At 38.1% G+C, this 17,106-nt stretch overlaps 1 protein-coding gene across 3 annotated transcripts in view; it reads right to left on the bottom strand.

Annotated features, from left to right (window-relative positions):
- Positions 1–1,482: 1,482 nt before the first annotated feature.
- The window catches only part of LOC146001925 (brachyurin-like), a 74,446-nt gene continuing 58,822 nt past the window's right edge, over positions 1,483–17,106 (bottom strand). For all 3 annotated transcript variants that reach the window (XM_083139642.1, XM_083139644.1, XM_083139643.1), the window contains 5 exons: positions 15,812–15,974; positions 12,231–12,391; positions 10,000–10,095; positions 3,120–3,262; positions 1,483–1,932 (listed from right to left, as the gene is read on the bottom strand). In XM_083139642.1, the coding sequence (XP_082995768.1) occupies positions 1,750–1,932; positions 3,120–3,262; positions 10,000–10,095; positions 12,231–12,391; positions 15,812–15,974 (746 nt within the window). In that variant the 3' untranslated portion in view covers positions 1,483–1,749. The remainder of the gene's footprint in view (positions 1,933–3,119; positions 3,263–9,999; positions 10,096–12,230; positions 12,392–15,811; positions 15,975–17,106) is intronic.

The following is a 17,106-nucleotide window of genomic DNA, read 5'->3' as shown; positions in this document are numbered from 1 at the left end:
TCGAAACCATGAGTTCATTCATCTGTGTGCTATTGATCTGTGAGAAATGTAATGTATCTCGACAATTAAGAATTGAAGGAAACAATGTGTGCGAAAGAAATGCCCGTGGCAACGGTTGCTAAGGACGTGAGAAAAGGGCATTTTTCACCCTCAAGGAAGGGCTGATTGAGCGATTTTTGAATTTTCTCGGCCTTTTGGGACAATTTCATGGGGGGTCGTAATCAGGCATTTTTCGCCTCCGGGGCTTCCTTCATGGAGAACATTTATGTCAGTGAGTGAGTGAGTGGTGGGATTGGGGCTATATATATATTGGACTCGCGTACTTTCGACGTGGCCCTTGGCCACGTCTTGTACGCTCACATGCGTGACCTTCGGCCACGTTGTGGGCGCAATCATGTTATAGATGGGGTTCTTCATAGATCTTAATGACTGAAAATGTCTGCATGTCGTATTGGATGATGGGGAACATGTGCACAAGTTTGAAAAGTTTAGAAAGTAACTTTATGTGTGTACTCTAATATTGTACAAATATTCAACACATTATGGTCTATTTTCATAATAATAAACTGGGTAAATATTGTCAGTTTCAAAATAGTTAGATATTTCATATAAACGAATTGAATGGCGACACTATATTGGAAAAGCAGTATATACGTCTTTTGTCATTTTCACATTTTTGAACGTAATTGGATAATAACTGTTTTCCGTCATTCCCCTCAAATTCCTACCTTGCCTCTGTAATAAATTCTGATGCTCGTATTTTGAAATTCGAAAAGTCTAGCATAATTCCCTTACAGTAGTTTTCGGGGTGAAAATAAACTTTCTTTAAGTTCCCTAGCAACGTCCGTTTCCATGGACAACAACAGGCACGGCAAGCTCTAAGGAATTGCATGTCATTATACCCCCTAAATATTTAGTTAAAACAAGCACGATGTAGATATTTACGCATTTAGGATAACAATATATACGTAATTGTATCTGGGCTGAAACTCCTTATCATGTAGATGTCACCCTTGTTTTAGGCACCTTTTCAAAACTAGGAGTTGATTCATCTGTGTGTTACTTATCTGTGAGAAATATAATGTATCTCGACAATTAAGAATTGAAGGAAACAATGTGTGCAAAAGAAATGCCCGTGGCAACGGTTGCTAAGGACGTGAGAAAAGGGCATTTTCACCCTTAAGGAAGGGCCGATTGAGAGATTTTTGAATTTTCTCGGCTTTTTGGGACGATTTCATGGGGGGTCGTAATCGGGCGTTTTTCGCCTCCGGGGCTTCCTTCATGGAGAACATTTATGTCAGTGAGTGAGTGAGTGAGTGGTGGGATTGGGGCTATATATATATTGGATTAGCGATTAGCTAATTAGCTAAAGGAAGATGTAGTGCATATTATAACTAGAAAGAAGTGTGATGTTTATGTATTTTCTCGGTATATATAATGTAAATGTAATCTGAGACACCAGATAAACAATGCGAACACAGCAAAATCATTTTATAAAAATGTCATTTCCATATATACACAAGTAGTTATTTTTCATTGTTTATCTAAACTTCAATTTAAGATCAACACAAAATTTTAAGTTTTACGTTTGGTTGTCGAATATATTACACATATCACATTGCTCATTGCTGTAGAAATATTCATTATTCTGTTTTGTATAATTGAGATTAGATAAATACAGAATGTTCCATACATGATTTTTCGTCGCGTAGGCAACAGTGTAGAATAATGGTGATGTTAGAATCAGATTCATGGATCTATTGCGATTCCAGTCGTTGTCTCAATGAAGTCCAACACAGCAGTGGTTCTGGTGAAAATGTCGGGTAAGGTGAGAGCCAACTGATCCGGGGCGCAACTTGTTAATAGGCTGTTGATTCCCAAGAGATAGGTTTTTGAATCTCGTTCGTAATTGAGTGGTCCGCCCTCGTCAACCTGCGAAAAGCCAAAAAGAAAGCAATGAAGCTAAAAGATCGCTCTTTCACAGACTTCCCACGCAAAATAACGACCTCGCATGAAGTGCTGAGTATGCCTATCGGTCTAGCATCAAAAAATATGTTGCTAAATAATATTTAATTGTGTTATCTTGACTTATTTATGTTAATCCTGTGTGTTATTTTGTTATTTTTATTTTGGTTCTTTTCATTGTTGATGATTTCAATGTAAAATGGCTGGATGCTATATCTGAGGATTACCAGATGACAAACTTTAAAAAAGAGGACATTTTTACATGCAGCACTTCGGACACAAGTTTTGTGTTGAATAGTGGTTTGGTGAGCTTGTAGATCACACACCCCTGTAAAATAATTTTACACAGTTTCATTATAACTAATAATGGTCCTCATTACAGGAAAATGTCTGAATATTCTAATATTTATTTACTATGCCGGTAGTATTATAAGGTTGTGAATCTTTGTCTCTAAGTTTAAAAGAAACATAAATTGAGAGTTTTGAAAATAAAGAACTTGGAAGAATATTTGGACCAAGAAGAGATGAAGAAACACGGGAATGGAGATATATCATATCACCCCCTTCCCATTTAAAATTCTGAAGTTGAATTCAAGATGGCGGACATCAAGTTGACCGTCGACTATGCGGGTGGCGTCAATGTGGTCCCCACCCCCCGGGCCTGGCAACGATTCTTCATCACCATTTCCACGTTGCGCGCTGCAGTGGCCTTGTATCGGGGGCAGCCAATATAACAGTATTACGTCACGTGCAAAATGTATAATCAGGGCAAAAGTTGGTCTATGTGGACTGGAACCAGTGATATCAAATTGAGGAAGGGGGCAGGTGCTCCAGTTCACAGGCAAACGAGTGCACGAAAGAGCCAGATCTGGCTCCAAGAGAGCTAAGTTGGCAACACTGACTCGGAAGGAAAAGCCGGCCGGAGACTGTCTCGCATGCCCTTAAAGCGCTACAACACCGCTACTCTCTGTACAGGACCGCACGCTTGTATACGAGAGAACTTTCCCACAAATATGGCTGGTTGACCAGACGCAAACTTGGCAACAGCGCGCATGCCACAATCCGTCAATTTTTGCTGCTCCGAGTATAGGCCTTGTCGGCTAGAGTTACAGAATATTTCTTTCAGAACCTTTCATATATCTAAACATACTTACCAAACAGGTCTTTGCCCCGGTTGCTGAAGTACAAATGAACGTGGCAGGCACTTCATCCAGGTATTCACTGAGAAGTTCACTGCATTCACTCTGGGTGATCACCGTCGTATCACCCTTCTGGAGGATATCAGAAGTGGGGTGGGCTGGAAGGATATAAGTATATCAGGCTCCGTCATATAATTATCACGTCGACCAAACTGATGGATTGGCTGCTATAATGTACTAAGATACAGAAGTTTGTATTCGAATCCCACGTAAGTCATAGCTACTTTATCATTTTCATCCCCATCGTCGCGATTATACTAATGGAAACCAAGGAGGTTAAAATAATTCTGTTTTGTTAACTTCATTCGTATATTGTGTGTTAAGAGATAAGTTGATACTACATTGAACAATGTATATAGGCTTAAAAACAATTATCATACATGTAACAATTTTACTTTTTGTAATTTGTTAACCAACAAATTTATTTTTTTATTATTTATATAAAGATATGACACTACAGGCGAATGCCCACTTACAGTGTCTTGTATTATAACACTGTTTGGTACACAAAATATGCAATCAGCAGATTTCATAAGGTACAATACTATGATAATATGTGTTACAGTAATATAAAAATTAATATAAGATTAGATATGGAAAAGAAATATCAAGTAGTTACCTGACAGGTGAGGTCAGGAAAAACATGTTAGCTTCACCTTACATATAAACGATGATATATAGATGTAATGATAGTAATTAGTAATTAGTAAATAACACAAAAATAATTACATTGTTGCATTGATTTTTTTTCATATTTCTTTATTCTCCTCCATAATGACCCGGCAATTACAAAGAATAATAATAAAAAATAATTATTATCTATTCAACAATTTTAAACCAATTTCAGCATTTAGTGTTGCCTAAAACACATTATTTCACTAAAACAATCTAGAATTTCTGAACATTGTCAACTCAGAAATTTTAAGAGGAAATTCCTCTTTCTGCGCCATCATTCCTTCTGGTTCCAAATTTTTAGCCTTTGGGGGTGGTTTAAAAGAGGCCTGTGGAATTTCTTTCCAGTAGAAATTTTTGAAATACCATACTGCCTAAGAATATTACCACAATGATAATTTTGGTAATTATATTGTAAGAATACAGAAAAGAATCATATAGCGAGCTAAACGATCAAGAAAATTTTTAGATTCAAATTTTTGCAAACTGAAAACAATATTGATTTAATATGCCGCAAATAATTTCACGGGCGCCATGGCATTCTCTTTTAATTTCTTTATTATTTAGATGGTTCGGCCCCCAGGGTCGACTTTCGCCGCCCCCTAGCTACGCTACTGAACTTTACGAGACTGTAAATAAAAGCATACATTTTTCGATCTTGAGTATCCTTTTGTTCTGCTACTCTTAGATTCTGCTAGTCTTGCCCTTTTTTACTTCAATGTTTGCCCCCCTTCTCCCCATAGAATTGATTTCCGTCCAAGGTTGAGTGGAAAATACCCCATGCCCCCCTGTGGTTGCGCCAATGCATAAAATTACATTAACTTATTTATGTTTGCGTAACATTGTGATATTGCTTTGAGCTTTGCGCGCCCACTGGTGCGGAATGGGCATTGAGGTAAATACCAAGTGCATGCTCGTATACTAGTTCGCTTTATAAAATGAGATGCACAAGAATTGCTCGGCAAATTGTCCACGACTAGTTTCACTCATTTTTCTCTTGCATTCTACGTCATGTTAAGGATTTCTTTTTACGTATTCAGATGTAAAGTGTGTCTCAACATTAAGAGTCGGTATGGAAGTAAATGGAGTACTTCCCTCTCTCTCTAATACATGAGTTTGCCAATAGCTCTGTCCTTCTCCACCACAACTGCTTCGCCAGATGTTACAAAATTTACAAAATGTAGAAGTCATAAATTTCAAAAAGTGAAATCATTATTCTGTAGAGTTTTTTATGCTCTATTTAATGACGGCATTTTATAACCTGTCATAAATTCATGTGATCTGAAATTTCCATAATTTTGCAAAACGCTTAATTTTTTTCTAGTAAATACTTCAAAAGCCATAAATATGAAACCGCTTGAACAAGTTCGCCAGTTTTTCTTCTATGGGATCTATGGTGTTTGTAGATATGATATTCTTCGCCAGAGTAAATTAATTTCCTTACGAGGAGAGTTATATATATATAGTATATATACACACACACACACATTGGATATTTTATATAAATCATCAGACCGTAACACGAAATAATTGGTTAGCGAAAAACTTTTCGGTTTGTCGCGATACACGTGCACGCCAAGCGAGAAAAGTGTTGAAAATTGTTTGAAGTTATTTTTAGAATGCATTGTTAGTTCACAGAGCCGTTATTTATTCCGCAATCGTAGTTTGTTTATGCGGACTGTCTCGCGTATCATATTCATTGCAAGCCACTAAGGTTACAATTCAATTGCAGGCATTTGCCCCGGTTCGTAGGAAGTGCAGTGTGCTTTATTTCCCGGAAAAAATATATCTTAATGTTTGTTTTTGTATTTATTTAATTCTGTTTATGGAAAAGATACAACATTCAACGAAAGAAGTAACAATAGTTGCGTGTATTACACATATAATGCAAATGTAAAATAGTAAATAGTTACGTCGAAATATAAAGATTTACATGCAAATCTTGAGATAACGATCGCTTTCTTTTTTCCAAAATGCATCAAATACATATATTTTGAAGATTTACAATATTTAAGGAAGTAAACTTGTCACAATCATTAGCGATTAACAGCGACTCGATGCTCCTCCGTTTGTTGATCTGGCAACGCCGCGCTCCATTTAGCCCATACTGACTTTTAAAGGTTGAGACGTTATAGACAAGGTATATAGAGATTAGGTAAAGCCATCCGAAGATTGCCGATCTTGCACGAACGCGTGACCTCACCGGAGAAGCAGTGAGCTCGGCTGAAGCAGACGGCCACTAGCATTTATATGGGAGATTCAGAGAGCGAAAGTATATTATTACTTTTAGGAGGAGGAAAATAATAATTGTCATCCTTCAAGATGGTATTGAGGCATCCTTTTAATGATTAGTAACATAATTGAAAACGCGCTACTTTTAAAAGGGGGCAAAGTACATGTGAAAAAATGTATTTTGAAAATACATATTCCTGAAACTTTCTGACCGATGCGATACAACGAAGTTGCGTGTTCTCCTTTAGAATTTCGTCATTTTACAAATCGTAATATAATTTTGACAAAAACGTGGCATGCTAAAGAAGAATTAAAGAGTTTTTTTAAAAAAATTGATTAATAGGTTTAGTTTATTTTACTTCGCTTATCTGTCACATATGGCTAATCGCAAAGATGAGGATGCGTGATGATATGATGAAATTGAAGAAAGGAAAGTAGACCCATGCCCGGGCGGGGATTCGAACCTGGGGGCCCTTGGCATCGTAAAGCGTTGTGCTAACCACTTCGCCACGGAGGTCAGCATTAGAAGGAAATAAACAGAAAATGGCATCTATGTTTTAATATGCGAGAAACATTTGCGAGGTGGTTATTGAAGTAACAAATAATTATTACAAGACGTTGTGATGAAAATTATTAATATATCTGAAATATCGAGAATGAACACCATTTTTTAAAGGAGGATCACAATTGTATGGTTAAGGTCAGTGGTGGCAATTGGGTTCCAAAATGTAGGGGGGGGGGGCAAGAGGGCAAGCATTAAGAGGCCATTGTGTGATAGTGTGGAGGAAAAAAATGGGGAGCAACTATCTCCTAAACCGTCGCCACTGTTTAAGGCTGTCATTTTAATCAGAGCGTGAAATTGGGGCATTTTCTACCACTCAACTCCTCTGTTTCCATGTATTAACATTGTGTGCCGAAACCATCTCAGTATGTGTGTTTGTCCATTTGTTCTCATCAGGCATCAAAACATCTATGTACCAGAAGTGTTTTTACGAAGGTGCTACACATGCACGGAATGCACAATCCACTCGACAACGCGAGATTCAAACGGTGTGCTGGGAACTGGACGCAGACAGTTCACGAATATTTCTCTCTCATTCGAGCCTGAACACCACTAATGTGTCTTGTCCTCCCATGTTTGCAGCTCTTATAAAATCCGAAACCCACCAAATTGTTCATATTCATGCCTAAGCACTCGCAAGTGTTCAAAATTGTCTGTTGAGTGTGTGTCGAACCCAGTAACCTTAAACAAAAGTATTTTTTATGCCATGAAATTCTCGGACTGCATACACAAAATTTGGTCTGGGCACAACCAAATCATCACTCAAAACTTTGATTTTCAGTTGATCTGTGCAGCTTATTTCTTTTTTAATAAATCGCTCAAATGCCCAGCCCGATACTGCCGAAATATTCACTTTAGAGAGAGAGAGAGAGAGAGAGACCTTCGATCTCTTCGTCTTTCGACCCGAACTACTCGTAGCACTACTCGAAGTTCCGCTGTCGTCAATGTCTTTAGCTTTGGGACCGAACTGGAACTAGTGGGAGACTTCGTTACTTTACGGTATTTAGTCCATTTCATTTTCGAATCACTAGAACTTATAAAGCAACCAATGGACACTGACTGATCACTAATCGACTGTATGAATTGTCATACTTACCTCTGAAGTCTCCACCTATTCTGTTGTACAGATCAACCGGGAAATTAAAGCCGCGTATTAATATCCTTATTATATTCTAGAACGTTCCGCAGATAAAACGATTCGTAAATATTGCCAGTAGTTCGACTACTTTTCTTTTTCAAGAACGTTCCCTCTCGCGCTTTCCAGAGATAAAAAATGACAATGAATCCGAATCGCCCTACCTGTGGCGCTACCTTTGTTGTGCAGCTTCCGAATGCTGACAAGTCTCTACATAGTGTTCAAGTTCGCTACGACAACACCGAAAGCGGGAGAAAAGTTTACGTGCAATATTATCAACAGCAGGGTTATAGAACATTCTCCGTCTTGCCTTAATAAGTATTTCTCTCCTAAAATTATCGTCACATTATTCAAGAAGACAAAAACCTAATTTTATCTAGTGTAAACTGAAAAATTTCCTAGTGGGGGTGGGGGCACGAGTTACGATCCCCACCTTGGATACGCGCTATAAACAATACCAGGGTTATAGAACATTTTCTGTCTTGCCTCGATAATTATTTATCTCCTTAAATTATCGTCACATTATTGAAGAAGACAAAAACCTAATTTTATCTCGTGTAAACTGAAAAATATCCTGGTGGAGGGGGCTCGAGACACCTGATGCCCACCTTGGATACGCATTATTAACAATAACAGGGTCATAGAACATTCTCCGTCTCGCGTCGATAATTATATATCTCAAATTATTATCACATTATTCAAGAAGCCAAACACCTACGTAATTTTAGCTAGTGTAAACAAAACAATTTCCTAAAGGCGGGGGGAGGGCTCGAACCCCTGATCCCCACCTTGCATACGTACCATTAACAATAATAGGGTTATAGAACATTCTCCGTCTTGTCTCGATAATTATTCCTCTTCTTAAATTATCGTCACATTATTCAAGAAGTCAAAAACCTAATTTAATCAGTGCAAACTGAAAAATTTCCTTGGGGAGCGGGGGGGGGGGGAGCCTCAAGCCACCTGATCCCTACCTTGGATACGCGCTATTAACAATAACAGGCTTATAGAACATTCTCCGTCTTGCCTAGATAATTATCTCTCTCAAATTATCACCTTATTATTCAAGAAGCAAGAAACCTAATTTTATCTACCGTAATCTGAAAATTTTCTGAAGGGGGGCTTGAGCCCCCTGATTCCCACCTTGGATACAAGCTGTTACCAATAACAGGGTTATAGAATATTCTCGGTCTTGCCTCGATAGTTATTTCTCTCCTTAAATTAACGTCACATTATTTTATTTGATACCACAAGAAACAAAAAATCGCATTTTATCTAGTGTAAACCGAAAACTTTCGGGGGGTTGAGCCCCCTAAGCCCCCCTTGGATACGCGCCTGGGAAGCAGTCACGTTTATTACACCCTTACATTTACATACAGTATTAAAAAGTTCTGCTTTTAGATCTCGCACAATGCCTTTTTCACAAAAATGAGCAATCCCGCATTTTTTATATCAATCAAGCTGTGATATTTTAGATTTCTTCCGTTAGTTTTCTGAAAATAGTTTTCACAGCTTTCCATAGCATTTAGGCATGATTTGAGTTGACAAGAACAAAATAATCTTATTTCAAAACATAGAGCAAAAAGAAATCCAACGCGCTTAAGTTAAAACTCCCTTACATTGGAAGCCTGGAGAGAACAAAACAGGGGTTCCTTCGTAACACGATTTCTTGAAAACCATTTTACATATTTGAATTAACTTTGTGATAAATTGATTAGAAAGGATGAATCTTAACAGTAAAAGTTGTAACTTTTCTCCTGCTACTATATTTTAGAAGATAATCGTTGTCAAATTTCTCAATATTTGCATAAGGAACCAGCCTTTTCCGTGCCGAGTGTTTCGATGATGACGTCATGCATCCACGGACAACTGCGCATACGATCTGCGCCGCCGAACGAGCACCCCCTGGTTATAGAGACATCTTGTTCGGTGTTATGTTTGAATTCCTGAAGCTCTCATTGCGTAAAACAAAAGAGATTATACATAGTGATGGACTTTGCTTGGCAATACGTATACATCCCACTGTACAGCTTCTGTCTCAATGTGCGAGCTTGCACAGGATAACATATACTTTTCTCAATAACGCTTCTGCCCCAGTGTGATCCCACGATTAGAAATATCTCGCATTATATTGAAATTATCACTGCTGCAAATTTCAGATTCGGGACAGAGCAACTGGCTAGAAGGCCCGCCGAGAAAAACAAACAGGAAAAATTGTTTACAATGCTACTTACTTTCCGTCTCTCCCCATCCTGTAATAACTACACTTTCTCCTGTAAAATTCTGTTCAGCATCAGAATACGATGGTAGGCAGATTGGTCTGATAGATTCTGTAAAATAGAGAATATTTACGGTGAACGGAAAAGCGTTTGCACAATTTCAGTGAAAGGTTATTATTCTACAGCAGATTCTCTTTTGTAGGATTTCGAAGTTTTATATTATTACTATTATGGATTCCTGGACCTTTAACAACCCTGCCCCTAGGTAGCCTTTTTTCTAGGCTGGGTGAACCCTAGAGCAATCTGTACATTGCTGGAAAAATTCCATCCTGAAATATCCACCGCTGGAATCGAACCCGTGTCTCCCGTGTGGCAGTCAGATGCCCAACCGAAGTTTTCGTAAATAATAATTTATTTTTATGGATTACACTTACAGAGCTTGAATGAATTCTTGTTTTGAATCTACTTTATGCATAAAACTGCTACATAGAATTGGACCTACAGTTTAAGTGGGATCCGAACCACTGGGCATATGTCTCCACCGGGTATCGAACTTGGACCCCTTGAATTACAAATCGACGACATTAACTCCACTCCATCGGGGAGGACCTCTTACAGAAGAGGTAATATATTACAGAGTAATATATTTTCTTTAGGACATAATGAGTTTTAATTGTATTTTATATACAGTAAAACCTCCTTATTCCGGACTAGTTGGAGGGGATAAGTTGACCTTGTTTAACGAAAATCCGGATTATTTGAAATAACCTAAAAGAACAGTAGAAAGTGCATTAGAACTCTGTTTATAGCAACAAAACACGTTTGGTATGGTGTATTTAAAGGGCATAGGTCTAAATACACTATACAGTACAGTACACAGTCTGCGGGAAACAGAATTTCATCAGTGGTTGACTGCCAATTCTTTGGAAAGTTCTCCTGTTGACTTCTAGCCACATTTAAAACCTTGAATTCTGCTTTTTCTTTTTTCTTCTTCTTTTTTTCCTTTTGCCTGTCCGGATTAAGCAAAGTCCGGCTTATCGGAGTCCGGATTAACGAGGCCTTACTGTAGTATGCACTGGTTTAAAAAAAATACGATGCTGATATTGATGTTGTATTGATGTTCTATGTATGTGAAACCAAGCATACTTCCCTAATATCCACTATGCACTATTAAACTTTTGTTTTCCTATAGTAGTGAAGCTTGGTTACAAAGGTAAAAGTAGTAGGGCCCGAAATATTGACATGTCCTTGCCTTCCGATTGTCACTAACAACGGATATGTATACTAATTATTTCTGTTCAGCCTTTTTCTAAGCTTGTTATAGTTTGAGTATAAAATTATCTCAGTAATGTATATGGAACTTATAAGTAAATAAATAAAAATAATATAAAAATATGACCTATATATACATGTACAGGGTAAACGAAGTTAGTAATAAGTTGTATTTTATACAGCGTATATTGATACACTTGTATTTTGAATTGCATCTTCTGCAAATATGCTGTATAAAGATTCAAACTGCTGGAGTACAAATTGAGGCGAGTGTACAAGAAAGCATAGACGTCACCAAAAAAATGTAGGAGGGTCATTGTCTTGACAAAACTTGACTAGTAGATAGAATAACAACAATAATAATTATTACCGGTTTAGTTGTTGTTATACAATAACAACTAAAGCTAATAAGAATAAACCAATTTTGTTCCATATTTCTTTTATTATTTTTTATGTAAATTGGAATATCCGGCAAAAACCGTTTTCCATAATTTTTGTACATTTCTTACTGTTAGTGCACTTAAATTCATAGTTATTATATTTTGTTATTAACACACATTTCCTTCAACAAGACAATTGTAAAAGTTAAGGCAACAAGTTACTGATAAAGCTTATGTTGCATGTTTATGTCACACAAAAAGATATTTTATTAAATTTTGGACACTGCGAAACCAATTATTCTTTGAATTAAATAGTAGAAATTTATTTATGTTATTAACAATAAAAATAACAAGGTTTCTGCTTATTTGTAACTTGAAATGATAGATGCCAATTTTAAGGGGTGGGGGTCGATGGACCAGTTTGACCCCCCGATCCCGACGCCCATGCAAGAAAGGAAGTATGTAGTATTCAATATGATTCTTCCAGTATTTCAACATTAGAAACCCTACTTTTTCTTTTACTGAGTCAGAGGAGCTACATTAAAAATGGTAAAAATATAACATGAATAATATTCAGTATACTATTTTACTTGCCTGATAGTGGAACTGGTACAGGAAGTGTAATGATAGTCACATCATACTCAAATCCATTGTAGTTGGGATGCACGACGCCTTGAGTGGAGTTGACAATGAAATCACTTCCTTCCGTGGTACTCAGATCATACCCTCCAACCAGAACAATCCAGAAATCAGACCTGAAACATAACCAATTTGTTTTCATTGAGAGCCAAATCCTGTTTGTAGGTTTATACCTGATATTCCACGTAAAACTGCAGATCCAGTCTCAACTGGCTTATGTGTGTTAAAAGAAGGGACTTTCATTTTGTTTACAAATATCTCTTTCGTAAACTTGTTTGTTCCGAATAACTTGCGAATAAATTTAGTATCGTATTAATCTATAACATTATATTTTATTTCAACTCTCTCTGGATGCTTCATGTTGACCAGGCATTCACTTCTTTACTCCAGTTGTCTCAACCTCTGTGGTATGTGAATAATGCACAGTGTTGTGCTATGCAAACTTCCTGATGTATTCAGGATATAGGAAGTTCCATCAGGTTTATGGAGTCAGCTGTTTGCAATAGAGGTAGTAAAAATCACGATTCGGCATGGAGGAAGGTCTCCATGGCCTGGGTGATATAGAGGTGAGACAGACTGAGAAGGGACTGACTTTTGATTTGGATTGAGGAGAGAGAGGAGCTTGGAGAAAGGACTTGAGGGAAAGTGAGTCCTGGTCAACGAGCAACGAAGACTAGAGAGGTCTTAGTTTTATTTTATTCAACGTTACTTTGTATTAACCATCACTCTTCAGATAGACAGGTAATTATCCTAACCCAGCCATGATTCAGGTTCGAAGTTTCATAAAACCCAATGAGTGACCATTGTCTTTTCTAGTTGTTAAGCTGTTTAGTTTTAGTTGTGCCTTTCGCACTGCCAAGCATTTGACTTGTCATGTCAATGACGAGTGCTCTCATCATTGAGGATGAATGATGAATAACACAATGCAACAAATTTGAACTTTGTGTCTTGCCGCGAGGTGAAACAAGGTGTTCTTTACTAATACTGATTACGAAAATGAAATCAGAAATGTTCCATCACGTACCAATTTTTCTGGAAAAGATATGCTACATGTACCACTTAGCCTATATTTCATATAGTAAGTAATATATTGTAATTCGCGAAAAACAAAGTTGCAACTTTCGCAACACTTGGAAACGACTCCATTACAGTACAGGAGGAACCTGTAGCTGGATAAAATTTAGATCATGGAACAGAATTAATTGTTTGTATTACAAAACATGGAAAAGGTACGAGAAATCTGCAAAAAACTTGAAATGTATTTATAAGTTAGAAACATGTCCTGGAAACTTTCCGTTTGTGGGTGGATGGTGAAACTTCTTGTAGGAGTGTCCAGCAGTAACCTGCCAAAAGGTTTGGTGACCATCTTCCCTTATATCGTCTTTCCATGGCAGCGATATCTTGGTGAAATCGCTCACCATGTTCGTCACTCACATCTCCGAGATTAGGCGGGAAAAAATCCAAATGAGAAAGTAGGAAATATATTTGAAAGACATGTTGCACTCCATAGCCTTGTAACAGCCCAGCATATGTTCCGTCAGTTCCCTGTAATTGTCAGACTTGACGTTACCCAAGAAATTGTTGCATACATCTTTGAAGGCAAGCCAAGCTGCCTTCTCAGTATCTGTCAGCAACTCTTCAAAGGTTATGTCATTCATCAAGTCACGAATCTGAGGACCAATGAAAATACCTTCTTTAATTTTTGCAGTACTAATCGCAGGAAATTTGGACAGTAAAAATTTAAAACCCTGTCATCTTTGTCCATTGCTTTCACAAAATTCTTCATGAAGCCCAATTTCAGATGGAGCGGTGGTAACAGCACACTGTCTTTGTCAACAACGGGTTCATGCCAATTCTGCCTGTGGCAATGGCTGTGGTTTGGGGCTGTGATGTAGATGGTGTGTAATCAAGATCTTCGTGATCTATTGGTTGGTCACCACCACCGTCTGTTTCATCTTCCAGTGTCCATTCCGTTGGTGGTTTTGGAACTGAGAGAGAATCGAAATGCGGAACTGGCGCACTGCAGATTCCAAATTTGGATATGAAACTGTGTGTTTTGATTTACTTGAGATTCCAGTTAGTTTCATTAAACAAAAGTAATCTGTTATGTGGTCTCTAGGTGCCCTCCACAACTGTGGTACGGCAAATGGCATAGATGGGTGGGTTCCATCCAACCAGCCTCTTAAATAGCAAGAGTAACGTGAGCAACAGTTCTGTGGTGCCCAACACTTACCCTCATCTACCATTGATTCAAAATACAACTCGTACGCCTTTTTGACAAGCGGGAAAATGGGTTGTCTTTGGTACTTTGTCGTAAACTCACCACACACATAACAGAAAACGTTTGGTAAATTAACACACTTCCTAGCCATAGCTGAACACAAGAAACACGCACAAACAGTATTCTTCACGTTAGGAGTTTTGCATGACACACACTGCAGGAACAGACACTACGTGATCCCACTAGCAACTGACTGATGCAAATAACTGCAACTCCACTATTCCTCAACCAAGTGGCTATCTATCCCTTCTCTCTCCACCCCCTCCCCTATGCACTGCCGAGCCCTAGTAACAGGCTGTGCTGATAAGTGCCGCGACAACAATAACATGCAGTCGTGCGCTGATAAAATTGCGTTTTCAGAGAAAAGTTTAGGTGATAGCGAAAATCTGTTTTCACTATCGCCATCAGGGCACTGAACTCCATAGGAATCACATGTCTTTGTTCTGCGGCAATTTTCATTGTCGCACAGTGTAGTCTACGTCACCCATTGGTTTATTGTGGGAGTGACTGGTTTTGATCCCCATCATTCTTTGGAATGATACGGTATAAAAGGGTGAGAAGCAGAAAACTATTTTACACCTCAAGGTCACGAGTTGTAGCACGCAAACCTTCTCCTGTGCAGTCGTACCATCAAGAGAAAATCTGCGGCAAAATCGCGAACTACAGTACACAGTAATTTGTTTACTTCTCTGCAAGCTGGATTGCTTTAAATAAGATTGATTTAAATCACCATTTAGGATCGGCACGTGTGCAACAGCTCTTAGGGTTGAACATTCGGCGACAGGGCTAGAGAGATTTTCTCATATAGTTAGAGAGCAGTAGAACGACTGATGCTGAACTACTACTGGCCATAGATCTTGGCATATTCACAGATATTCGCAATGCACGCCCCCTGTATGCACAGATAGGCTAAGCAGGACTGGATCTACAGTTTAAAGAAATCATGCAAGAGAGACAAGTATTTTCTCTCAAATGTAATTTTTATGTATTTTATGTATTCTTTAAGTACTATATAATAATGAAACATTTTATTTTCCTAGGGGGAGGGGCTATATTTCTAACACTATTGGGAGGTCTCGAGCCCCACAGGCTCATGTTACTTGACACGCCACTGACTTGAACACCATTGAGATTAAACGTTGGTCAAACTGTTCTTTCGACCTCCTAGGACCACTGTTGTGCCGCTTTAACACATTTTTCTTGCAATACAGGAATAAAAATTATATTTTAAGAACATGTTAAAAAATTAACTCACGCTCCTGCATATCCAGACGTGATCACGTGTCTATCTGAAATCAGCACGCCGCTATATTCAACGAGAAAGCTGTCCATGACGACTGCTTGCCATGGGAATTCGTTCCTCTCTGCAATGGTGCCGCCAGCTATTCGAGAGCTCGGGCCTGTCACTCCACAACCCTCTGGAAAAACAAAGAGAAGTCAATCATATCGACACGTCCTTCTGCCTATATCAAGTACGAGGAGTAGTGATACACAAGATACAGTATGTTCAAGAAGTTCCCGTACTCCTCCTTGCATGTATCCTGTTTCGACCGTGTTGAAAATGGGCAGGTTTCTTGGGAATGATTTCGTTTTCGTTGTTGACAACCCTGCTGTGAACGCTCACTCGAATTCTCGAATTCATATATCATTTGTTGCACCATTGCTGATGTGAGCGGGTGTGGGTGCTCGAACGACAACGTTCGGGGTACTGTAAGGTAATGTTAAGTCCGCAAGTATGTTATAATGTAAATAAATATATATACACACACTATGTTATAATAAATGAGGAGTTCTGGAGGGGCCAGGGGGGCCTGCCCCCCAACGTAAAGAAGACTAAAATAATAACACATGATTAAGTTCAGTTACTACATTTTTGTTATGAAGCCATACCGCAAATCTTAACGTTTGGCATAATGGCATAGCGGGTCTTAGACGATTTGATTGATGTGTACAGTTTGAAGAAAGAAAAACGTAAAATGACTTTGTGTTGAGTCAACAGTTACTGCTGAGGCATTAAAAGAACTTTTCAATTTAATTTTTCTAAAAGATCTGAAGCTTACTATTGTACCGTAAGTTTTTTAAAGTAATACGAGTATTGCATCAATAAAAAATAATGAAATTCAAAATGCAATAATCGTACTGTTTTGCTTCTCTTAAAACTGACAACCAATAAATATACTAATTAATATTTGTTTACTTAAGCGAGGATATTTAACATTTTCAAATCTAAAAGGCCTAAAACTCAGTGTTTTTTAAGATGTTTTTTTTTTAATTTCCGGGGGAAGGTCTCCGGACCCCTTATAAACTAGGGGATATTCAATAACACTCAGGTACATCATATGCTTCTCCCAGAGTCTGGCCCCTCCCAAAGCAAGAGCTCAAACTCCGCCCATATAGGAGTAATATGTACTATGTAATATAATCTATGGGCACGGGAACTTTTACGACACCCTGTATAAACAGTTTTACAGTATTTTAGAGTTGATAACATACGCAATGTTTGGAAGTACAAGTAACACTTGATTTTTTCAGGAACTCTAACTATAACTA

This window comes from Lepisma saccharinum, chromosome 18 (genome assembly GCF_977018435.1).
Source record: "Lepisma saccharinum chromosome 18, izLepSacc3.1, whole genome shotgun sequence".
In the NCBI taxonomy this organism is placed as follows: domain Eukaryota; kingdom Metazoa; phylum Arthropoda; class Insecta; order Zygentoma; family Lepismatidae; genus Lepisma; species Lepisma saccharinum.
This window is presented reverse-complemented; position numbering and strand designations above follow the sequence as displayed.